Raw genomic sequence first — 24,067 nt, 5'->3', positions numbered from 1 at the left:
ACATCTCCAACAGCTGGTTTTATAAATGGAAACAGGCACTGGGACCCCTTCTTCTCCCCTTCCCAGAAAGGCTGATGGAGAGCCTGGCCCAGATCAGTGGAGCTTTCTTCCAAGAACTGTCCCGTTCCCAGACCAGCCCTGTAGACACCCCCAAAGTCCCCCTGGACCTGCAGGTAGCAGTGCCTCTCCACCCCAGTACTCACCCCACACTCAGGCCCTAAGATCCCATTTGACCTAAGCCTGCAGGTATGAAGTGTCCAAAGCACAAGACATCTGTCCCCACCCCCACCAACACACACTCTTGACCTTTTGTTCTGAGTCCATGTGAAAGAGAAATGTCAACTCTACCAAGTAAAGGAAACAAACAACTTCCTGGCTAGATGAGAATAACCAGAACCTTAAGCTTCATGCCTGGGGGCTGACGGGTACCTAAAGGTGCTCCCTTGGTGATAGGGGTGATCAAAACCTGTATGCTTTTCCTGAGAACCACCAGGCGGGAAGCACCACCTGCACTGATGCCCTCAGGGAGGCAAAACTAGGGTAGACGTTATTGGTCCGATTTTACAAGTGGGAACCTTCCGGGCAGGAGGCCAACAGACAGCCTCAACGGTAGATAGTGCTGTGCCCAGGCAAGGTCATGAACCCAGAAGGCGGCCGGGATCTAGTGAGACGCAGACACTGCTGGGGGCGGGCAGTAGGACACGTTCGCCCGACACTGGTGGGCTAGCCTGGTGGCCTCGCCTCTTCGTGCGCATCTCGGGTCGAAGAGTCCCCAGCCTCCCAGATCACTCACGTGCTCTGGGGCTGGTAACTTGGGCTTTCCTGAGCGCTGGCCCCGCCCCGAGGCTCCGCCGGCCCTGCGATTGGCTCCGCGGTCCGGGGGCGGGGCCGGACGCCGAACCAACGTGATGGCGTCAGGCGCCGCGAGCGCCGTTTCCTGTTGTCCCTGGCCGGGAGGCCGCAGCGCCTGGTCGGAGGCTTAGGGGCTGCAGTGGCCAGGAGTGCCCCGCGCCCCCTCCCGGCTCCCTCTGGTGAGTTAGGGGTCAGAGGGCGAGGAGGGTGAGAAGGGGACGGCGGGGCCGAGACGAGAACGGGCGATGGGTCACCAGCCCTGTCCGTGATCGCAAACCCTTGGTTGCTTTGAAACTGTCCTGCTTCAGACAGAGCCTTTTCCCTTCCCGGCCTGAGCCCCGCACCCTACCCCACTCGGACCCGAGCCTTCAGCCCAAACAGCCAGTGCTGACCCGTCCCCTTCCTCTTCTCCACCCGTGACCCGAGTCCAGCCCTTACCCTCACCCCTTCACCACTGGTCTTGCGTAAGTGCAGCCACACGCGACCCCACGGTAGCCCACTTCCAACCCCTAGGACAGCCACTTCCCTCCGCCTCCCTCTAACGCATCTCCTTCTCACCCCTCAACCCCTTTGGCAATCCCAGTGCTCCACGCAAACCTCCTCGAGCCCCCCCTCCCCCTCCCCGTCTTTCTGGCTTACCCCTTTTCAGGCTCAGCTTTCTTATCCCAGCCCCCCTGCTCAGCCCCCCAAGGTCTGCTCAGCCAAAACACCCACCTCCCCCCACTCATTTAATACCTACCACTACAGTAGATGCCCTATTGCGCTTACCCCCCTCTTCTTGATAACTCTGATCTCAGCCCTATCTCAAGTCTTGTATGTATCTTCTTGCCCTCACCCACTCAACCCCTAACTTCCAAGCCCACCGCATACTTTCTTTCCATCCCCAGCCAGCCTGAGGACACTTCATTCCTGAGTCTTTGCTAAACCACCCCCCAACTCTTGCTGCCCTAGTTCCCACCACCCCTACCCAATCTTGTTAGATTGACGTCTTCCTATCCCCATTTCAACTCTTCATCCCAGCTCTGTGCCCACTCTTCCCTTGATGTGGTCCCCATTTGATCTGAGAACCTAGTGCAGTCCCCTGCCAACCCCACCTGCTTTCTCAGAGCCAGGCACTTGCCGAACACCTCAATTGAGGCAGGGCCTCAGATGGTAAGTAAGTGTGGAGGAGTAGAGATCCTTCTCCCGTGGGTCAAGTGCTTTTCCTGGATGTCAGGCCCCCTGTACCTGTCCTTAAGGATTGTATTCCTGGCATCCATATTACATTACTCGCGTTGGCTGCTGGAATGATAGGTATCATCCAAATACCTGGAAGGTGAGGGAGCTACTCATTCAGCTGGGGCAGTGGAAGCTTATCACTTCCTTTTGGGTGATGATCTGGAGAAACTCAAGCGGTTCCATTGTGTGGGGTTGGCTGTGGTCACAGAATCATGTCCATGTGTATTGCCCTGCCGCTCAGAAAGGACCCTCACCCAGTGCTCCTCCTGGCCAGAACTGGTTGTAGATTAGTCCCGCTACCGAATGTGCCAGAGGTGACGTTACATGTTGTGAAGAGTAGAGATGAGTGGATCCTGGGGACGCCGAGGCCTCCGTGGAGGCTGTTGAATTGCTTCCTCTTTTTGCAGGTGCTGGATCATTGAGTTTTGACCATTTTGATTACCCATGAACACAGAGAGTCAAGTTATCTCAGAGTAGCTAGACATTCTTGAGGCACCCAGGCTCCATGGTTAACATTTATAATCTCCTGGGATTTGGGGGTGCACATCCCCTCTAAGTTCTGGTGACCAAACTCCAAAGGATTGGCCATTTGACAGCCATTGTAAAGGACCCCAAAGAAGACCCCTTGTCTTTGCTTGCATTTATAGTCTCACGCCTTTGAGAATCGGATGTCCTTTTACCTTCAATATCCCCTTCCGTTAAGGTGTGATCTCTGAAGGGTTTCAGCCTGTTGGCAGCTTGGTGTAATGGAAGGAGTTCCGCAGTGACCCCACCACTGAGAAGTTGTATACCTCAACTTCTTACAGTCTGAAACGGTCTGAGCCTTTTTATTTTACTCATCTGTTCATTCAGCAAGTATTTTGTGAGCACCACTGTGTGCCGTGCACTGTTTGAAGCATTAGAAAGACAATGGTGAATGAGTCAGGCAAAGGTCCTGCTTTCATTCACTCAGAGTTTGGTCCTTGCCAGAATCTTAAGGGATCTGGGACAAGAATATGGGAGAGATGGGTGTTGTTGGATGGAAGGAGGGAGGGAGGAAAGAAAGATACCCAGTGTTCCTAGACCTCACATTTCTGGCCTCACCCACTAGCCTTTGGACTGGGAATCACGAGCTAGAAGTTGCTTGCCCTCCAGCTGATATTCAGTTGCTTTGTCGCCCTACCCACCCCCCCCCCCACACCCATCCCACCCCCCACAGGGCTCTTGTCTAGAAATCCAACTTTCTTCAGGTAGAAGGAGGTGCTGTTTACTCAGCACTCACATGTCTGAAGTATCAGCTGTCTTTCTGAATCAGAAGATAACTTTGTCATTTGTTTCCAACTGAAAACCCTGACTCATCACCTGGTACAGCAGCTGGAGGGCTTAAACACCGGCCTGTTGTCGTGCATAGCCAGGTGCAGGATCGGAGTCAGGCCGTAGAGACGAGGCTGTCGCGGATGGCGGGGAAGTCTCTAAGAAGAAGAGGTTGCTGTTTACTGATGAACGGAGTGTTTCGAAAGTGGTGAAGCCAGGTTATCCATTTCTTCTTTTAATGTAAGTCTCATCTGAGTCCTTCTCCTCCTTTCGTTCTTCCTTAGTCTCTGGAGGAAGTGAAATTGGATGTTTATAGAAGGCCAGGCAGTATCACGAAGAGAATCAACCCCAACGATTCCTTCCTGTGTGTTGGAACATTTGAGGAGGGACAGCTCGGAAACCTGGCTGCCATGGAAAGGACCTGTGGTCAGCTAGTTGGGGCCACAGATCTGATGGGCAAGATTGTTTCTTGTCAGTGTTAGGCCTTCTTTGATAAGGTGGAGCTTCTGAAGAGTCTGTGAATAATAAGTTTGCCTGAGACTCTTTGAACCAAGGACCTGGGACAGTATGAACTGACGAAAGGCACAGAGCTTGGAATGAGAAAATTCTGTCCCTCACCTGAGGCATGTTTCTACTGAGCCTCAGTTTTCTCTTCTGTGAATGAGGGATACTCATCCTTCTCTCACAGGATTGTTTTAAGAATTAAATGAGGATAGAGAATGAGATCCTGTGCCAGAGTGAACCAATACAGAGGGGCAGAGGTAGACGAAGGGTGACTTAAGAGTTTCCTAAAGGCACACGGCACTCACCTTTTCTGCTCAACTGTATCAGGGATGTTTGAACTCTCTACTTGCTCTCTTTCTTCTGGGTCTCCTGAAGACCCACCCCTCTTTCGTTTGCTTCTTGGTGTCAGTGAAGACAGCTCTGAAGATAGAAAGTGAAACCAGTCCCATAGCATGGTAGATGGGGGTCTGGCTCACCCAAGGAGCCTGCTGGAGTGCTGACCTAGCAGTCAGGAGACCCAGAGCCCAGAGATCTCACATCGTAGATGGTCGTGGTCCTGCCTCTGAGCCATTTCCTGCCTTCCTGAGGCGTTCTAGAACCGACAGGCCTATGTAGGGAGCTTTGGCTTCCTGCAAGGAAAGATGTGCCCGGAACTTTGGCCTGACCCCCACGTCTCAGTTCTGTTTTGTGAATTGTCAAGTGGCAATTCTTCTAGGTTTCTCTGCACTGTTGTCCTTTTGTGACGTTCCTGACACTGTTTTAGGTCACAGTTGTCTCTTGTCTGGCCCTGCTCTGACCTCAGTGTCAGTTTACTTTGTTTTTTCAGCAGACCCTGACTTGGCCAGAGCACCCACTTAATGATAAGCCTCCCTCCCTCCAGTGAATATTATATTCAGTGAATTAGTTGATGAGGCCTCAATGGTCTTCCTCTTCAGATTGCTGAGGCCCAAGCCTTGAGGCCGGCTGAGGGAAGGGCAGTTTTAGGGCTTGAGGCTCTGTCTAGAAGGGCAGGCCCCCGGAATTGCCAGAGGGGATTGGATGCCAGGGTCTCAAAGCCAGCGAGCCTGAACTTGGCCTGCAGGGCTGCGTAGGGTAGCCTTGAAGAAACCCAGCCTCTAGGATCAGGCACGGTTTCAGGACCGACTCTATAGTATGTCCCCTTCTCCCGGTGCCCTGGTGGCCAGAGCATGGAGCTGGTCTCCAGCGAAGGGTCCTGAGGATTCCCAGTGGGTAGGAGCTGGGAAAGTGGTGGAGGGAGAGACAGTCTGATGGGCTGTGGCCAGGGGCTAGTGTTCCTCCTGTCAGTCTGTTGTGCGCTGACCAGAGCTGGTTTCGTGGGGGCCGTCCTCCACACACCTATCTGCCTTTGCATGTCCTTACTTAGGAAGGTCGGCGCTGGGTCCTGTTCACCCTCTGCCGGATCCAGAGGCCAGGGCTTGAATCAGAGCGTCTTTCATCATTTAGGGCCACCCTGCCGTTCTCCATGCCTCACTGTTCGCCTGTAAACCTTTCCTGCCAGACTCAACCCTGATGCTCCCTTGCATCCCGCCACCTGGGCCCCCAGCTGGAGAGCCCTCCTCCCAAGACTTCCCTGCCCCCTCCCCAGCCACCCCTTAGCCCTAGCTCACACCCGCCTCTTCCAGAAGGGTGGATGTCATCCTGGCCGAAGGTGGTAGAGCCCGCCACTGATCAGCCCTGGGATCTTGGGAAGTTCCCTGACCTGGGTCAGCTTTGATTTCATATCTGTTAGATCTGGATAATAAAAGAGCTCGCCTAGGGTGGTTACAAGGAATGAATGAAGCAATGTGTGTAAACAGTACAAAATCCATTCAGCATGCCTCCATTTGATAACTTCTTTGGGCCATAGGGTTTTGAGAACAGAGACAGCGATGACCTATTTTTTGGTGTCCCTCCATGCTCGGCAGCGTGGTCACTAGAGATCTGTTTAGATGGGAATGTGCCTGCCCAATCCTGGTCCGTCCAAGTGGCTGGGGCGGTCCAGGCGAGCCAACAGCCACCCCCCGAGGCTCAGGTTGAGGCCCCCCCCCCCCACCTAAGCCACCCCCGGGGGGGTGGGGGGGAAGCCAGTGCCCTGAGGGATTTACCTGTGTACTGACTTCAGGTAGTTGAGCGGACTCATTCAGACAGTGGCCTTTGCCTATAAGGCTTGGCCACATCCAACCGGGGTAATAGATACCATTTATCCTTAGTACCGTCAGGCCCTGTGCTGGGCGTTTTCCACATTCATAACCTCCGTTTGAGACGTCTGCCGTGGTGCCCCACCTAGCATGCCTAAGTGGTTAGTGGCAAATCGAGATTCGAACCCGTGTTGTTTCCCTTTAGGCGTGTCCCTGTGCTGCTCCAGCTGGACCCTCGTGCCTGGAGGGGAAGCAGCTATGTAGCAAGAGGCCCTCCCTTTGGAAACTTCCTTCAGTTGTGCTTGTCCCTGCCGAGCTGGCAGACATCGGGCTGGCACAGGAGTCAGAGGCTCCGAATGTGAATTGTGAGCCCCTGCTTCCTGGTCCACGTGGGCTCTTGGCACCTCCAGCGGCAGCATCCCCCTCGCACCCTTAGTTCTGTATCCAAATCGGCCCCTCATTCCCTGCTTTTTTGTGCCAGCGTTTGGTGTGGCATACAGAGGCCTCTCCATGCCCTGATTAGGGTGGACCCACCCACGGCACATAGGATTCCCCACCTCCTGAGATCCGAGCCCTCACATTTCTTCTCTTCCCTTGTTTCCTTCCTTAAAATCCACTCTTGGCTTTTACTTTTGAATTCAGAGGCCTTTGCATTGCAGTTTGAGGAAGATGGGCTGACCCGCTGCCTGCTGGGGGGAGGGGGAGAATTGGCTGGGGGTGGTGAGCTGGAACCTGCTCATGTGGCCGCGCCGTCTGTCTCTGCAGGTGTCATGTGATTCTCCGAGGGAGCTGCAGCGTGAGCGGAAATGCTCTCGGTGGTGGAGAATGGACTGGACCCCCGGGCTGCCATCCCGGTAGGCAGTCGGAGAGGCTCAAGGGTGGGGAAGGGGGCACGGGACAGCCATGTCATTGGTCTTCCTCACTTTGAAATGAATGAGTACTGTCTGGAAAGCGAGGCTTCGGGCTGAGAAAGAGTTATAGCAGAAGCAGGCTCTGAGGAGACCCTGCCCTTTCTAGAACATCTTATTGGTGATAGAATGGGAATTGATAAAAAACAACGGATTTTAATAGGGGCTGCCTGAAGACCAAGGATTTCTCAAAGGAAGTCATACATATGGGGCGCCTGGGTGGCTCACACGGTTAAGCGTCATGATCGTAAGCGGCTCATGGTCTTGCAGTTTGTGAGGTCAAGCCCTGCATTGGGCTCTCTGCTGTCAGAGCAGAGCCTGCTTTGGATCCTCGGTCCGCTCTGTCTCTGCCCCCTCCCCCACAGGCACATACATGTATGCACATTCTCTCTCTCTCTCTCTCTCTCTCTCTCTCTCTCTCTCTCTCAAAAATAAGTAAACATTAAAAGAAGGGGCAGCTGGGTGGCTCAGTCGGTTGAGCATCCGACTTCGGCTCAGGTCATGATCTCACGGCTCATGGGCTGGAGCCCCGCATCGGGCTCTGTGCTGCCAGCTCAGTGCCTGGAGGCTGCTTCATATTCTGGGTCTCCCTCTCTCTCTCTGCCCTCTCCCTCCCATGCTGTCTCTCTCTGTCTCTCAAAAATAAATAAACATTAAAAAAAAGAAAAAAGAAAAGAGGGCATTAGGGTGGCCTGGGTGCCTCAGACGGTTGAGCGTCCATTTGGCTCAGGTCATGATCTCACGATTTGGGAGTTTGCTGCTGTCACTCCCTAGCCCACTTTGAATCCTCTGTCCTCCTCTCTCTTTGCCTCTCTCTCTCTCTCTCTCTCCCTCTCTCTCTCTCTCTCTCAAGTCAAATAAGCAAACAATAAAAGAAGTATATGACCCATAAGTCATATGAAAAGATGTCTAACATCAAAAGACTGCATACTGTATGACTTCATTTACACAAAATGTCCAGAATTGGCAAATCCATAAAGACAGAAAGTAGATTAGTTGTTGCTAGGGGTTGAGGGAGAGGGGACTAGAGAGGAGTGACTGCTCATGGGCACAGTGTTCCTTTTTGAGACAATGAAAATGTCCTAAAATTAGGTAGTGGCTGTAGTTTCACTATTCTGTGAACATACCAAAAATCACTGAACTGTATAGTTTAAATGAGTGAATTTTAGGCAATGTAAATTGTGTCTCATTAAAGCTGTTATAAAGAAAAAAAAAAAAAAACAGGGGCTCCTGGGTGGCTCAGTTGATGGAGCGTCCGACTTCGGCTCAGGTCATGATCTCACGGTCCGTGAGTTCGAGCCCCGCGTCGGGCCCTGTGCTGACCGCTCAGAGCCTGGAGCCTGTTTCAGATTCTGTGTCTCCCTCTCTCTCTGACCCTCCCCCGTTCATGCTCTGTCTCTCTCTGTCTCAAAAATACATAAACATTAAACAAAAAAAAATTTTTTTTTTTAAAAAAAAAAGAACATTCGACTTTTCAAAGAACATTAACATGAACTGTTTGGGCTAAGATAAAAATAAAACAGTAAAATATTTATCCATAATCCTATCAGCTAACAGTTCAAACCAGGTTTTCTGTATTCCCTCCCAATCCTTTTCCAAAACACATAGGTAATTTTGACATGCTTATACTATGACAGAACTGTCTTTATCTTTCCAAAGGATTTTACATATATGTATTTTATAATTGATTTATGTAACAGACCTTAACGGAATACTTACATGTGTCAGGAACCAAGCCAAGTGTTGAGGATGCAAGAATGAAAAAAAAAAGCAAGTCCTGCCCTCAGAGTAATCCCCCCGCCCCCCAACTCCTGTGCTGTAGGTCAGGAAGTATTCGTTCCGTTTAACAGATGAGGAAATTAAGCTCAGTGAGGTTAAGTGAAATGTCTGTAGTGACCCAGCTGTTGACCAACAGAGCTGAGACTAACATCTGCCTCTGACTGCCAGGTCAAGGATCTTTCCTTTTTTCTTTCTTTCTTTTTAAAGTTTATTTCTTTATTTTAGGGGCGCCTGGGTGGCTCAGTCAGTTAAGCGTCCTATTTCAGCTCAGGTCATGATCTCACGGCTCGTGGGTTCGAGCCCTGCATCAGGCTCTGTGCTGACAGCTCAGAGCCTGGAGCCTGCTTCGGATTCTGTGTCTTCCTCTCTCTCTGCCCCTCCCCCCTCCTCATACTTTGTCTCTCTCTCTCTCTCTCTCAAAAATAAACATTAAAAAGATATTTTTAAATAAATAACGTTTATTTTATTTATTTTGAAAGGGAGAGTGAGCATGAGCAGAGGAGGGGCAGAGAGAGGGAGAGAGAGAGAGAGAGAGAGAGAGAGAGAGAATCTCAAGCAGGCTCCACACTGTCAGCACAGAGCCAGATACGGAGCTCAAACTCAAAAACCGTGAGATCATGACCTGAGCTGAAATCAAGAGTCAGATGCTTAACTGACTGAGCCGCCCAGGTGCCCCTAGGATCTTTTTTTTTTTTTGAATTTTTTTTTTCAACGTTTTTTATTTATTTTTGGGACAGAGAGAGACAGAGCATGAACGGGGGAGGGGCAGAGAGAGAGGGAGACACAGAATCGGAAACAGGCTCCAGGCTCCGAGGCATCAGCCCAGAGCCCGACGCGGGGCTCGAACTCACAGACCGTGAGATCGTGACCTGGCTGAAGTCGGATGCTTAACCGACTGCGCCACCCAGGCGCCCCCCTACGATCTTTCTTAATGTGGACCATGCTCCTGTTTTCTTGGTGTTTTTATGGTTCTAAAGTGGCACTTGTTGCCTCTTCATGGAATCGTAGACCCCTAAACAAGGTGGAAAGCTTCACCCCTGCCCTAGATGGATCACCCAGGCTCCCACACCTGTAACTATGATGGAGCCGGTATTTAAACACAAGATTTCTATGGCTATCAAATCACTGAAGTTCGGTTTAAAAAGCAAAACAAAAGAAAAATATACAAATATCTTTGCAAAAAAATAACTATCTCTGGGTGGTATAAGTACGTAATTTTCCTTTTCTCCTCTATGATTTGTCTCTGTTTTCTTTCTTTTTTTAAAATTTTTTCCAACGTTTATTTATTTTTGAGAGAAAGAGAGAGCGTGCGTGCGTGTGCAAGTGGGGGAGGGGCAGAGAGAGAGGGAGGCACAGAATCCAAAGCAGGCTCCAGGCTCTGAGCTGGCAGCACAGAGCCCGACGTGGGGTTCGAACCCATGAACCGTGAGATCACGACCTGAGCCGAAGTCGGACGCTCAACCGACTGAGCCACCCAGGCGCCCATCTTTGTTTTCTATGATTAGCTTGTGCTAGTTTTGCTGTATACACACCCACAGGTAGACGTGAGCACGTGTGTGGGTGTGCGTGTATTTGGTGATAAGCACTTACCTTCCAGGGGTCACCGCAGGATCTTCTAAAGGCCTGTGTTATGTCTGACACCGACTAGGTCATCAAGAAGAAGCTAGTGGGATCTGTGAAGGCGTTGCAGAAGCAGTACGTGTCCTCGGACACAGTGGTCACTAGCGAAGACGGAGATGCCAACACCATGTGCAGTGCCCTGGAGGCCGTATTTATCCACGGCCTGCATGCCAAGCACATCCGAGCCGAGGCCGGAGGGAAAAGGAAGAAGAGCGCCCACCAGAAGCCTCTGCCTCAGCCTGTCTTCTGGCCCCTCCTGAAAGCTGTCACCCACAAGTGAGATCAGCAGGGGAGGCTTTGCTTTGGGGAGGAGCTTCAGTGTGGGTGACCCTGGGCTCTCCCTCTACAGCTATATGGGAAAGCAGCAGAGATGCTCTGTGTTCTAGAATGGAGATGGGTGAGATAGGGGTTATTGTTAGACCAAGCCTCAAGAGCCCCTCAGCGCACAGGCAATGGCCTGGGGCTGCTCAGGCCCCTGGCTGGTCGCCTTTAGCAGGAGCCGCCTTTTTGCCACACCGTGGCAAAGTTAGGTAGTTGGAACAGAGAATGTGTGGCCTGCAAAGCCTAAAATCTTTACTAAGTGGCCCTTAACAGAAGAGGTTTGCTGACCCTGCCTTGGAATGTTTGAACATCTCTATGCTAAGTATTATATCCTAACAGGCTATGGCATTTTTTAAAGACGTGGAATCCAGATCATCTGAATATCCATCCACCCTGGGACGTTTGCCTCTGCGGCCCTGGCCCTAACTGCCTGGGCTTTGGAGCAAGCAGCTGCTGGCACGTTGCCTCTAAGGGCTATTAAATGCCACCTTCAGCCTGAAGGTGCCTTGTCAGTCTGTATCTTCCTTTTCATGCTGACTGCCACCGCCCTATCTCAGGTTCTTACCTCACTCCTAGGTGGCAGTGGCTTTCTGATTGTCCCCCTTATCTCATTGTGTCTGTCCTTAGGTCAGGCAGCTGGTCAACACTTATTGAGCTTAAGCTAACCCGAGCTCATTCCCTGAGCCCTGTGGAGCACGCACTCCTATGGGCGAGACGTGCTCAGGGCACTGTGATGGTCAGAGGAAGGGCATTTACATCAGACCAAGGGTTCGGGAACTGAGTTGGGTACATGATCTTATCCCGAGCAGCCCACCCAGAAGTCTGCGCGACTGCGGTCAAGTCATTTCCCGGTGTAAAAACTCTCAGGCTCCCCAGTGCTAGCCTGGAGTTCCATTCACTTCGTTGGGGCCCCGGAATCTGTATCCTGACCAGGTTCCCAGGTGATTCTGACGCACAGCCAGGTGTGGGGACCCTTGCCCCACCTTGCCTCACCGGTTGGATGCTCAAGACCCTGCATCACCTGACTTTGCAACCCCATCAGCCACTCCTCCTCCTCCCCGTGCTGTAACGGGAGTGCTCACCACTCCTGTTACACAGCTGCTGCTTCCCTACCCTTGGTGCCTTTTCTCTGTCAGTCCTTGGTGCCTGAGGTTCCCCTTCCATCTTTGCGGCTTGAAATCCCTCAAGGCCCAGCTCAATGCCTTGCCTGTGCCTAATCCCTATGCCTAATCCCGCAATGCCTTGCCTAAGGCATTGTCCTTACTGCAACCTGGAAGTGATTGCCTTCCCCCCAGCCCAGCTCTACTGACAACAGGGTTCACTTCCGTGTGCCCTTGAAAGGTAGTAACCTGGACTGAGGGCAGGACCATGTCTGTATCCTGTATCTTCACAGCTCCAAAGACCTGGCACTTAGGGGCTCATCACATGTATGCCGGATGAGCAGGTGATGTCAAGGGCGCCTGGGGAGTTGAAACTAAAATGGCAATTATCCTGCATGACAGTAACCTCGAAAAAGTGGGGAGTTGTAGCTAAATATTTCTCAATTCCCTGTAGAACACTGCTATCTGAGATTTTTTCCCAAGCCTGTATATACTTGCAGTCGTTATTACTGGCTCCTGCTCACCAGTGGATAAAATGATCCTCCGTGATCTGAACTCACTTCTTGAAACAAGCCTGTCCTCTCCACCCCCAGGCACATCGTCTCGGAATTGGAGCACCTGATCTTTGTCAGCACGGACGTGGGCCGCTGCCGGGCCTGGCTGAGGCTGGCCCTCAATGACGGCCTGATGGAGTGCTACCTGAAGCTGCTCCTCCAGGAGCCCGCCCGCCTGTGCGAGTACTATCAGCCCACAGCCCTGCTTCGAGATGCCGAGGAGGGCGAGTTCCTCCTCAGCTTCCTGCAGGGACTGACGTCCTTATCCTTCGAGCTCTCCTACAAGTCCGCCATCTTAAACGAGTGGACGCTCACCCCGCTGGCTCTCTCTGGGCTTTGCCCGCTCTCTGAGCTCGACCCCCTCACCACCTCTGGGACAGAACTACAGCGGAAAGAGTCTCTGGATTCAATTTCCCATTCCTCAGGCTCGGAGGACATCGAAGTCCAGCACTCAGGCCATAAGATCCGACGGAACCGGAAGCTCACGGCCTCCTCCCTCAGCCTGGACACCGCCGGTTCATCCCAGCTGTCTTGCAGCCTAAACTCTGATAGCTGCCTACTCCAAGAGAATGGCTCCAAGAGTCCAGACCGTTCCGAGGAGCCCATGTCCTACGACTCCGACCTGGGGACAGCAAATGCCGATGATTCAGACCCGTCTCTGCAAGAGTGAGTGTCCTTCCCCCACTCCTCTCCTCCCCCTGCCTTCCTTCCTTCTCCTCTTCCTCTTTCTCTCCCTCCCTGTAGCATGTGATTGCCTGTCACTGAGCATTGACCTCTCTAAGGGCATAAAGGAAAAGGGGATCGTGGCTCTTCCTCAGGGACTGGAGTTGCCGGGACTTGTAACTGGAGGCAACATGGGGCAGCGAGGAGAATGGATTCAGGGAGGGCTCAGAGCTGAATCAGGCTCCAGCTCTGCCCCTGGCTGATCTTCGACAAGTTACCTAATTTCTCTGAGGCTTCGTGTAAAATATTATTGCCTCTAGGGCGGAAACCCAACGGTTCGGAGTTAGATATACAACTTCCAAAAGACGCAGTGAAGCCCAGCGCGTCTGGGTGCTCCGCTGCGACCTCCCAGAAGGCCTCTGAAGGACACAGACCCTGAATGCGGCCTGGAGGAGGTGGTGCACAAAAGGGGCCAAGCGAGTGAGTGGAGGAAGAGCACAGGGAGCAATGAACTTGACTAGAGAAGGGACGCTGGGCAGAGCTGTCTCTTTAAATGAACTTTTTTCTATTTGAGTATTGTTGACACACGGTGTTATATTAGTCTCAGGTGTACAAGGTAGTGAGTCACCATCTCTCTATGTTGTACCATGCTCACCCCAGCAGAGCCTTCTTCGTTCAGGCCCTTTTTGAACACTCATTTTTTAATAGATTTATTTTTATGCTAAGAAAAAAAAGTCTACCTACAGTGAAACGTCTTCTCCGCCTTTGTAACCATAATTATTAATTCCTTACATCTTTCTTTTTCTTTTCTTTAAAGTTTATTTATTTATTTTTGAGAGAGAGAATGAGCAGGGGAGGGGCAGTGAGAAAGGGGGACAGAGGATCTGAAGCAGATTCTGTGCTGACAGCAGAGAGCCCAACGTGGGGCTCGAACTCACGAACCGTGAGATCATGAGCTAGGCTGAAGTCAGACATTTAACTGACCGAGCCACCCAGGCACCCCCTTTACATGTCTTTTTCTGATGTTTCTAAATGCATCTAACAGATATGAATAGATCTGTTAATAACTGTTAATATCTGTTAATAGATCTGTAATAGACTTTTAAATGTCTTTTATATTTCTTATCTCTGCCCCATCCCCACAAAGCTATTATAAATATACTGTTTGATACCTTGTCTTAGAAGAGATCAGAATTTTTGTTTTGGAGCTTCGTATCAGTTTCTTAATTTTTTCCCCCCTATGGCATGTGTTTCCATTGTATGAATGTACCTTAGTTCATTTGACCAGCCCTGTATTTACTGGACACTGGAGTTCACTCTTTCTATAAATAACCGTGTGTATGTGATCTTTGAATTCTATGCAACTATCTCTGTTCAGTAAAGTCCCAGAAACAGAATTGCTGAGGCAAAGGATAAATGAATCTACAATTTTCATAGATAATCGCCTGTTTACACTCTGTCAGGAATGTACCTGTGCCCCCTCGGCCTTGTAGGCAGAAGGTATTATCAAACTTTTGGATATTTGCTCATCTAATAGGTAGAACATGATCAACTTTTTTTTCAAGTTTATTTACTTGTTTTGAGAGAGAGAGAGAGAGACAGCAAGCGAGCATGAGTGGGGGAAGGGCAGAGAGAGAGGCGGGGGGAGAGAGAGAGAATCCCAAGCAGGCCCCTCGCTGTCAGTGCAGAGCGTGATGCAGAGCTTGATCCCAGGAACTGTGAGATCATGACCCAAGCCAAAATCAAGAGTCGGGCTGGTACGGAGTGAGCTTAGAAGACATCTGTGAGGAAACAAGGCCATTAGGGCAGCCATCTTGCCCAAGCAGCAGCCTGTGGGTGGAGGAAACTAGGCCTTTGCTCTCAGGAACATACACCTGCTTTCAGGGGAAAGATACGCATGCACACACCCACCACACACACACACACACACACATGCACACGGTGACAGAAATAGCCCCATTCTGTGTTTTCATGGCATTGATAGTTTTTTTTTTCCAATGTTTATTTATTTTTGAGAGAGAGAGAGAGAGAGACAGAGTGTGAGCGGCAGAGGGGGAGAGAGAGAGGGAGACACAGAACCCAAAGCAGGCTCCAGGCTCCAAGCTGTCAGCACAGAGCCCGATGCTGGGCCTGAACCCATGAACCACGAGATCATGACCTGAGCGGAAGTTGGATGCTTAACCGACTGAGCCAGACCAGGTGCCCCATCCAGTTCTTCACCAAGCTTCCCACCACCTTAGATTTAATATCCATTGATGATTCTTGCCCAAACTAATCTATGATGGCTGCAGAGTGATGATTTTCCAACCTCATGACCACCTCCACGTTTATCACTCACCATCTTATTGTCAGGAAGAGCTCCAACCCCATCCCCGTTGTGTATCTGTTTGTCTATTTATTACTATTAAGGACTCAGGGATTCCTATCTCTTTCACTAGATTATAATCTGTCCCTATCCTTATTTTTTTCAAAGACGCTCTAGGCCCAAGGTGGGGTGCTAACTCATGACCCTGAAACCAAGAGTCGCTCGCTCCACCAACTGAGCCGGCCAAGCTCCCCTGTCACTATCTTTATTTGTGTTGATGGCCAAACTGTCCCAGACTACCTTAGAAACCATTCTGTATTAATTCTGTAGCTACGATACCAAAAGCGTAAGCAACAAAAGAAAAGATAGAGAAAACAGTCTTCATCATCATTGAATTCTTTTGTTTCTAAGAATACCATCAAGAAAGTGAAAGGCAACCCACAGAATGCGAGAAAATATTTGCAAGCCATGTATCTGATAAAGAATTTTTTATTTTTTATTTTTTTTAATTTATTGTTTTTAATTTTATTTTTTATTTGTTAAGAGTTACATCCAAATTAGTTAGCATCTAGTGCAACAATGATTTCAGGAGTAGATTCCTTAGTGCCCCTTACCCATTTAGCCCATCCCCCCTCCCACACCCCCTCCAGTAACCCTCTGTTTGCTCTCTATATTTATGAGTCTCTTCTGTTTTGTCCCCCTCCCTGTTTTTATATTATTTTTGTTTCCCTTCCCTTATGTTCATCTGTTTTGTCTCTTAAAGTCCTCATATGAGTGAAGTCATATGATGTTTGTCTTTCTCTGACTAATTTCACTTAGCTTAATACCCTCCAGTTCCATCCACATAGTTGCAAATGGCAAGATTTCATTCTTTTTGCTTGCCGAGTAATACTTCATTGTATATATATATACAGTCATCCATCATCCATCGATGGGCATTTGGGCTCTTTTCATACTTCAGCTATTGTTGATAGTGCTGCTATAAACATGGGGGTGCATGTGTCCCTTCAAAACAGCACACCTGTATCCCGTGGAGAAATGCCTAGTAGTGCAATTGCTGGGTCGTAGGGTAGTTCTATTTTTAGTTTTTTGAGGAACCCCCATCCTGTTTTCCAGAGTGGCTGCACCAGCTTGCATTCCCATCTGATAAAGAATTTTTACAACTCAATAAAGAAGGACAAATAACCCAACTAGAAAATGGGCAAAAGATCTGAATACTGAATTTCCCCAAAGATATGCAAATGGCCAAAGAGCACATAGAAAGATGCTCAGCGTCATTAGCCACCAGGAAAATGCAGATCCAAACCATCATGTGTACGACTTGGCACCCATTAGGAGAGCTTTGATCAGAAAGACAGTTAATAGCAAGTGTTAGTGGGGGGGGGGTGCTGGTGGGCTCCGTTGGTATAGAGCATGGTGACTCTCAACATCAGGGTCATGGGCAGAACCTACATAAAAAAAAAGAGTAAATTGAATTAAAAAAACAAACAAGCGTTGGGGCACCTGGGTGACTCAGTCAGTTGAGCCTCTTGATATCAGCTCAGGTCATGATCTCACAGTCTGTGGGCTCAAGCCCCGCATTGGGCTCTGCGTTGACAGTGAGGAGCCTGCTTGGGATTCTCCCTCTCTCCCTCTCTCTCTGCCCCTCCCTAGCTTTTGTGCACCCTCTCTCTCTCTCTCTCTCTCTCTCTCTCTCTCTCTCTCTCTCTCTCAAAATAACTAAATAAACTTTATAATTTTTTTTTTTTAAAGTAACCAGTGTTGGTAAGGATGTGGAAAAGCCGATGGCAATGTAAAATGGTACAGCCACTTTGAAGTCAGGCAGTTGCTCCAAAGTTGAAACTTGAAGTTACTCTATGGCTCAGCAGTTCCATTCCTTGGCGTATATGCCCGAAGGAATGAAAACATTTGTCCACACAAACACTTGTGCGTGAATGTTCACAGCACCGTCATTCATAATAGCCCCAAAGTAGCCCAAAAGTCTATAAAATGATCAATAGAGAGACAAAAGAAGGATTCATCACAAGGAATGAGATCCCAGTGGCTGCCACAACATGAATAAATCTTGAAAACATTGTTAAGCGAAAGAAGCCGGGCTCAAAGGCCACCTATGGTGTGACTATTTGTGTGCAGTGTCCAGGTTAGGTAAATCTAGAGAAATGGAAAGTAGGCTTGTGGTGGGCAGGGGTTGGAGGAGGGGTGGATTAGTGACAGCTAATGGGCATGGGGTTTCCTGTTGGGCTGATGAAAATGTTTTAAAATTGACCGCGATCATAGTCGCACGGCTCTGCAAACACACTATTGAGCTGCACGCTTTAAATTAAGTGATTGTGCGGTATGTGAATTATGTACTGTGAATTTTATCTCAATAAAGCTGTTACCAAGAAAGTGTTCCAGATTTGGCCAGCGGGTGCCCCTCTGAGCTGGCTCTCATGTCCATTTGACGTGCCCCAATCCATATTTTGAGCACTTTCTTACTTTCTAGCACAAGATAATTCAGACTTATTTTATACCCTTTCCTAACTCCAGCCTAGGAATCAACCTTTGTCCCAGAAGTCTTGCTTCCTATTTGGGGGGGAATGCAAAACCAAGATTTAGGCATTTATCATTTCGTTTAATCATCATGACAACCCTAGTAAGTGGGTACTGGCATATCTTCCTTTTACAAATGAGGCCCGGAGAGGTAAAGTATATTGCCCAAGGTCACACTGCAGCCCAACCTTTGAAAGCAGGCGATGTGAATCCAGAGTCCCCGCCCCTTGCACCTCCCCCTACACACACACACACACACACACACACACACACACACACACACAGAGTGTGAAAGTGAAGTTTATTTCTTCAACAAGGTCACTTTTACTTGAGTGACCCCAGTTTTGAGTGGAAACAAAGGTGTAGAGCTTATAAGACAGCCTCTCAGGAATTGCACATGGCAGGGTATACCCTTGGGAAAAGTCACATATCATGCGTCTGGGAGCGTGGGGTTGAGGGCAGACCAACACCCAGTGGCCTGGCCCTTCCTACGAGAGCACATGTTCAAACCCACACACGCAAGTACCAGTAAAGTCCAGTGCTCATCAGTCTCCTTTGCCAGCCTCACTCCCCACCCCTGTACCCAAATGCTGCCCATAGCCAGGTGTCCTTTACAAGAGTGAGAATGGCTAAAACAGGAGAAAACCTATAGATGAAAGGAGATCAGCCTCGGTTTTTCACTGTTGACGCTGGGCAGTGGCTACATGGAGATTCATGATATTATTCTCTCTTATTTTGTAAATGTTTGAAAGTTTCTGTAGTAAAAGAAAGTATAAAATGGTGAGAGGAAAGAGAAATAGCCAGGCGGGGAGCCGTGAGTGAGCCGGGACATTTGGCTGCTGTCTCCAGATTCCTCAGGTGCTCAGAGGAGACCAGCAGCACGTCTGGGAGATCCTCGGGACCACAGGCCCTCAGCTGCACCTTCTCCCCTCCGAAGATGATGAGGATGCTACTCATGTCCTTGGTCAGCTGCCTCGTTGCCATAAATGAGGCCAAGCTCATCAGTCGCTGTGACTTGGCCAGAGTGCTGCACAAGGAGGATCTGGATAGGTTTGAGGGCTACTCCCTGAGTGACTGTGAGTGCCGCTTTCTCACACTCCCGCCCCCCCATTCCTCTTCTGCTCCTGGTCACCTCCTATGTGGCCATGTTTCCATCATTCATCTTTCGAAGCCAAGTTCAAAAAGCAGCCCTCCCCGAGAAGCCCCTCCCAACATTCTATATTCCTTCCACTGAATATTATTAACTGAGCACTTACTATGTACCGGGAACTATTTTAGGGGCTGGGGACAGAGACATCAACAAAGCCCCTTCCTTCACAGTGTTCGCATTCTAGGGGGAGAGGCGAGCCCCAAACAAACACACAAACATATGAAGCACTTCCTGGTGGTGATAAATGTTATGCAGCAGAATAAAGCCAGGGCAGTGAGAGGTAACCTTGTCCTTGAAGGGGAAGTCAAGGAATACCTCTCTGAGGAGGTGACATTGAGCAGCACTGAATGAGGCAAAGGACCGGGTCACCCAAATGTCTGGGGAAGAGCATTCCAGGCAGAGGGAGCAGGCAGTGCAAAGGCTTCGTCCTCCTCCCTGGTGGGGCTAGCTTCCTTTTGCCCAGATTTTGCACACACCTGTCTTGTGCCGTCCTTCTCGTTTTATCTTGTCTTGTGGTCCTTTAAGGGGTGCGTCTTCGTTCTTGCTGAAGGCACCAGCTGCCTTTGCCCCAGCTGAATGTCCCTCACTGGGCTTTGCACGGGTCATGGCACACAGTAGGCGATCATCAAGTGCAGGAGATGCGGATGGACAGCGGGATGATGAGCGGTTGTACTGAGGGGCAGGTGGATGGACCGAAGGGCGAGGAGAGAAGCTAATGGGTGTTTCCGGCCAGCTCGCCCCGTCTAGCCTCTTAGGCCTTGTTCCTTTCTTCTGCTTCCCCGTCTCCCTTTCTCCTCCGTGTCCTTTGTCCCTCAGTTCAGAGCCCTCTAAAAACCTTCTTCTCCCTGTTCTAAGGGCTGTGCCTGGCTTTTGTGGAGAGCAACTTCAGCCTATCAAAGGTAAATGAAAATGCAGACGGCAGCTTCGACTATGGCGTCTTCCAGATCAACAGCCACTATTGGTGCAATGATCACAAGAGTCACTCGGAAAACATTTGCCACGAGGACTGCAAAGGTCTGGCCGGGGTCTCAGGGTGGGAGAGGGGAGAGGATGAGTGGGGTCTACTCACAGGACTTCTCGTCCCACTCCAAGCCTGGGAATGCACCCAGGAATGCCTTTGCTGAGCAGAGGATTTCACTAGTGGCTACGATGCCCCTCCGGTTAGGAGATTCTCCGGGGTGCAGGCTCCAGAAAGGCTCTGCACACCCAGTAACAGAGGACAGCAGCGGCCAACATTTAGCGAGAGTGTGTTGTATGCTGAGCACTTCACATGCCAGCTTCTCATGCGGTGGAAACTATTATGATCCCCGCTTTACAGACGAGCAAACTGAGGCTCATAGAACCAGTGCTGAATGCCAGACTGGTGGCCCTGAAGGCTCAGCTCTAACCATCAAGTCCTGACTTTGGTCAATGGCCTGATTGATTCGAGGCCAAGGGCAAACTCCCCACCTCAGAGCCACTCGTGGAGGCTCCACAGGTCCATGGCTTTGCCCCTTACTCCCTCTTTCGTACTCTGATCAACATCCCTGCACTCTTCACCTGAAGAGCCTCTCTCATTAGGCAAGGTTTACCTTGGCCTCTGTGCTGCCTGTTTTGACATTTCCTTTCCCTAGAAACCCTCAAACGTGGCGCGAACCAGCATGTACCCTAGCTAGGATGTGTGGTAGTAAACATACATTTACTCCTGCCCCTCCTGCCCCCACCCCTAGCCACCCTTGACCTCTAGCAGCCATTGTAGGGATATCTCCATGGGCCTCTGGGAGGGAGCCCTTGCCTAATCTGGAAGGACTCAGCCCCTGGGGGGCGGGGAGAGCCGGTGTCTGCCTCAGTCTCTGGGACTGTCCTCTGTGTTCTCACAGGTATTCTCTGTCTCCCCTTCAGAACTGCTGAGCCCCGATCTTCTCTCAACCATCAACTGTGTGAAAAAGATTGTGTCTGGAGCAGGGGGAATGAAGAACTGGTGAGGAGGTCACTGTGGGACTAAGTCAGCAGGCAGAGCCCCAAGAAGGATGTAGTGACAGGAGGGGACAGGAGGCAAGGACTCCACCCCTTCTAACCATCTAGAAAAATGTGGGAGAGCGGCGGGCTTGGAACTGGGACTTACAAGACTTGGGATCTGGGTCTTTCTCTGATGTTGTATTAAAACTGTTTTGGACACAGTAGCAAAGGAACTTGAGTTAGCTGAGGGAGATGGCTTCGGAGGGGACAAGGTGTCTCACCGAGCTTACCCAAGGGGTCTCTTCTCTGGAAGAGAACGGAGGCGGAGCTGGGAACTGTCAGTGTGGCTTTCCTGACAAGTTTCTGCCTCCTCGTGCATTTCCTTCACTACTTCCTTTGTAGAGCAGTATATTCTGCTCCCCATTCCAGAGGACAGACTGTGGCTGCCCCCAAGTTAACGGGCTAATGTTCTGAGCAGTCACGGAGACTGGCTAGTCTCAGCCCCAGAGTCCAAGGGGCTGGGATAGAGAATCTGATTGGCTCAGCTTGGACCCATCATCCCCGAGCGGTTCAATGAGCTGTAGGTGTGGGACCAGTTAAGCAGCACCATCATGCTGGCCACGGGTGGGGGGTGGGGCTGGCCCTCTCCATAATTCGCAGCAACATTTTCTATAAAAGGTGCGTAGCTCCTCAGCTGAGCAAATACCCCCAAAGCTGTCAGCTTCCCAGTGGTAGACAGTGCAATGGTTGCTTCACTTTTCTGAGCTTCAAATTGGAGATAGATAGATAGATACATAGATAGATAGACAGATAAGTTGCCTCTACAGGTGTCTGTGAGGAAGGAGGGGGTTAAGTGCCTTGTCTACTCTAAGAACACCATGCGGGAGAGACGCTGACGGCTACTAGGGATGACCCTCTCTGGAGGGAGAGTCGATCGTTGCCCCTGAGATTGACGGATTGGTTATTTATTTATTTATTTATGTATGTATTTATCTTTCTGTTTGTTTAGTGACTCTCAGCCTTGTAAAATGGTGCACTCCCCCTTCGGGGCCAGAGGAGGATTTGAAAACGTGGGAGCATGCTGAACGGGGGGAGGAGCCAAACACCACAGATAAGAGAAATTTAAAGGAAGGCTCAGAGGGGCCACGGGGGGACAGACCAGAGAGCGAGCAGTGAAGGGGGTTCCGTGCATTGCCGTGCTGTGCCGTGCGTTCACTAAGTGCTGGGTCATGGATGTGGAGAAGGAGCTACTAAGTAGGAAGCAAGAAGCCAGCCTTCTTCTCTCCACAGGGTGGCATGGAGGTTGCACTGTGCGGGCCGGCCACTCTCCTACTGGATGACGGGGTGTCACAAGGAATGAGACAGGCGTGGAGTCATTCCAGCGTTCCTCTTCTCGCCTGGGGATTCTTCATGTCTTCTTCCTCTTGCCTCCACTTCACGTTATTTGCTTTCCTTCCCATGTTCAAAAAGGACTGACCGGAGCCCCAGGAATAAATGGTTTTCTAGGGCTTTCTCCTTGCACCCATCCAGGCCCAGGCCCCTGGTTCCTGACTGTCATTCGCGAACCAAGAGAGGACCACAGTGAAGAAGTTGTTATATTTGGGGAATTATTAAAGCATTCCTTGTGCAAAGAATGTGTTGATTTCTTCATTTTTCATTCCAGATATCTTCGAGTACCTAGTATGGCAGGAGGGTGGTGGGCACTAGAAGAAGGAAGGTAAATCATAACTATTGTTCTTGAGGTGTTCACCATCTGCCTGGAGAAGCAGCGACATACACGAACACTGGCTACAGCGAATGAGTGGATACATACAACGAATACACGGTGCTGACGTGGAGTTGAACCTGCAAAATGACAACGCAAAGACAGAAAAGGGGCAGTTGGAGGAATGTTCTACCCGTGGCTACAATCGGAACTGCCTGAATAAACTGTCCCACCTGGGCCACTGCTGTCCCTACTTCTGAGCCTTAACTGCTTCAGCTCTGAAGTGAGAGGTTTGACATTTGAGTGGTTCCCAGAGTTTTGGATTTCACAGACCAGTAAAGCACGAAAAAAGTTAAGGCCATGTTAACATGTCCAACTTTTTATTTTAATGCCCTAGAAAGAGTATGAATCACAACAACTATCCTCTATCAGCATCTCCTCATAAAACAGTTTTCAGCATGAAAAATGAAGGTCAGTGTGCCCGGGTGGCTCAGTTGGTTGACCGTCGGTCTTCGGCTCAGGTCATGATCTTGCGGTTTGTGGGTCTGAGCGCCGGCGAGGGGCTCTGTGCCGACAGCTCAGAGCCTGGAGGCCGCTTCGGAGTCCGTGTCTCCCGCTCTCTCTCTGCCCCTCCCCCATTCGCACATGCATGCTCTCTCTCAAAAATGAATAATATTAAAATAATTTTTTAAATGAGGGTCAGATTTATAGGATAATGGAATGGATTTCGTTTTATGAAAATATTTTTTTTAACCCTGCTTATATTACCTTTTCTTGCTTTGGCAAGGACTGGTGAAACCTTCACCACAGACCAGCAGCAGTCTGAAGGCCACTGCTTAGAAACCTCAGGAGACTTGTTTTGTAAGGCCCCTTCTGGCTCAGACATTCTAGGATTAAAATAAGGATCATTAGGACCTACTTTCCCTCTCAGTGTGTTAGTCCTCAAAATAGCTATTTGGATGCCGAGAGCGGCCCTTCTGCACAAGCACCATGAGCTCCAATATTGGTGCCCTACCTGGCCTCACTCTTTGGTTTTTTCAAATTTATCTCTCCTTCTTACCCTGCTTGCCAAACTCCCACATCATCTCACCCCAACAAGCACACACGTACACCAATTCATCAAAATCACGTAGGGAAATCAGGGAATGCTTTTTAAGGATTTCATTAATGGCTTAATGAGTTATAGTTTGATTTGTATATTTAACATTCATGAAAACATTCTTAAGCCAAAGGATTGCATCTTTAGTGGTCATTGCCCACACAACGTAGAGAAATCCAAATTTTTAAGTTCAGTAGGTAACTTACTAACTGCTAGTAGTCTAAATCTTCTCCCGGAGTGAAGAGGAAGAAGGCTGCCATAAAATTGTCCACACCCAGGGATCCTGTAAGCTCACCCTTTAGACCCTACTGTAAAAATACACTTGACTAACGGTGCCTGGGTGGCTCAGTCGGTTAAGCGTCCGACTTCAGCCCAGGTCGTGATCTCA

The 24,067-nt window shown here is 49.9% G+C and overlaps 3 protein-coding genes and 3 long non-coding RNA genes across 13 annotated transcripts in view; 3 read left to right on the top strand and 3 right to left on the bottom strand.

The window, feature by feature from the left end:
• The window catches only part of LOC122233795, a 10,319-nt gene extending 7,104 nt beyond the window's left edge, over nucleotides 1-3,215 (bottom strand). Inside the window, exon 1 of the long non-coding RNA XR_006211528.1 lies at nucleotides 1,947-3,215. This is a non-coding gene — a long non-coding RNA (uncharacterized LOC122233795). The remainder of the gene's footprint in view (nucleotides 1-1,946) is intronic.
• The window catches only part of LOC122233789 (leucine-rich repeat-containing protein 37A2-like), a 209,532-nt gene that overhangs the window by 47,307 nt on the left and 138,158 nt on the right, over nucleotides 1-24,067 (top strand). The window lies entirely within an intron of this gene.
• The window catches only part of LOC122233787 (RAD52 motif-containing protein 1-like), a 137,004-nt gene that overhangs the window by 59,525 nt on the left and 53,412 nt on the right, over nucleotides 1-24,067 (top strand). The gene's annotated exons all lie outside the window — the stretch shown is intronic.
• Nucleotides 935-22,509, top strand: LOC122233786 (pleckstrin homology domain-containing family M member 1-like). 5 transcript variants are annotated; one of them, XM_042967909.1, is made up of 8 exons: nucleotides 935-1,031; nucleotides 6,771-6,859; nucleotides 10,341-10,588; nucleotides 12,327-12,953; nucleotides 18,637-18,863; nucleotides 19,793-19,951; nucleotides 20,797-20,897; nucleotides 22,166-22,509. In XM_042967909.1, exons 2-8 carry the CDS (start codon nucleotides 6,812-6,814, stop codon nucleotides 22,349-22,351), a joined length of 1,596 nt encoding a protein of 531 aa, XP_042823843.1. In that variant the 5' UTR covers nucleotides 935-1,031; nucleotides 6,771-6,811; the 3' UTR covers nucleotides 22,352-22,509. The 5 variants fall into 5 exon arrangements, with proteins under 5 accessions (XP_042823843.1, XP_042823842.1, XP_042823845.1 ...); XM_042967908.1 differs by lacking the exon at nucleotides 935-1,031 and adding an exon at nucleotides 3,515-3,603; XM_042967911.1 differs by lacking the exon at nucleotides 935-1,031 and adding an exon at nucleotides 3,515-3,603 and having other exon boundaries at nucleotides 20,819-20,897; nucleotides 22,166-22,326.
• Nucleotides 3,301-4,776, bottom strand: LOC122233791. 2 transcript variants are annotated; one of them, XR_006211514.1, is made up of 2 exons: nucleotides 4,173-4,776; nucleotides 3,301-3,878 (listed from the first exon to the last, which is right to left on the bottom strand). It is a non-coding gene; the product is annotated as an uncharacterized LOC122233791 (long non-coding RNA). The 2 variants fall into 2 exon arrangements; XR_006211513.1 differs by having other exon boundaries at nucleotides 3,301-3,650.
• LOC122233800 lies at nucleotides 22,453-24,067 on the bottom strand. Its single transcript, XR_006211533.1, has 2 exons — nucleotides 23,349-24,067; nucleotides 22,453-22,720 (listed from the first exon to the last, which is right to left on the bottom strand). It is a non-coding gene; the product is annotated as an uncharacterized LOC122233800 (long non-coding RNA).

The sequence above is a fragment of the Panthera tigris genome, chromosome E1 (genome assembly GCF_018350195.1).
Source record: "Panthera tigris isolate Pti1 chromosome E1, P.tigris_Pti1_mat1.1, whole genome shotgun sequence".
Taxonomy (NCBI): domain Eukaryota; kingdom Metazoa; phylum Chordata; class Mammalia; order Carnivora; family Felidae; genus Panthera; species Panthera tigris.
The sequence above is the reverse complement of the archived record's forward strand: the minus strand, read 5'-3'. Positions and strand labels throughout refer to the sequence as shown.

What these genes read in the sequence shown, in the direction of transcription:
- LOC122233786 (XM_042967909.1), top strand. Translation starts at nt 6,812, where the DNA reads ATGCTCTCGGTGGTGGAGAATGGACTGGACCCCCGGGCTGCCATCCCG. An exon ending in ACCCCCGGGCTGCCATCCCG is followed by an intron (nt 6,860 to 10,340) that starts GTAGGCAGTCGG and finishes GACACCGACTAG; the next exon opens with GTCATCAAGAAGAAGCTAGT. An exon ending in TCAGACCCGTCTCTGCAAGA is followed by an intron (nt 12,954 to 18,636) that starts GTGAGTGTCCTT and finishes TGCTGTCTCCAG; the next exon opens with ATTCCTCAGGTGCTCAGAGG.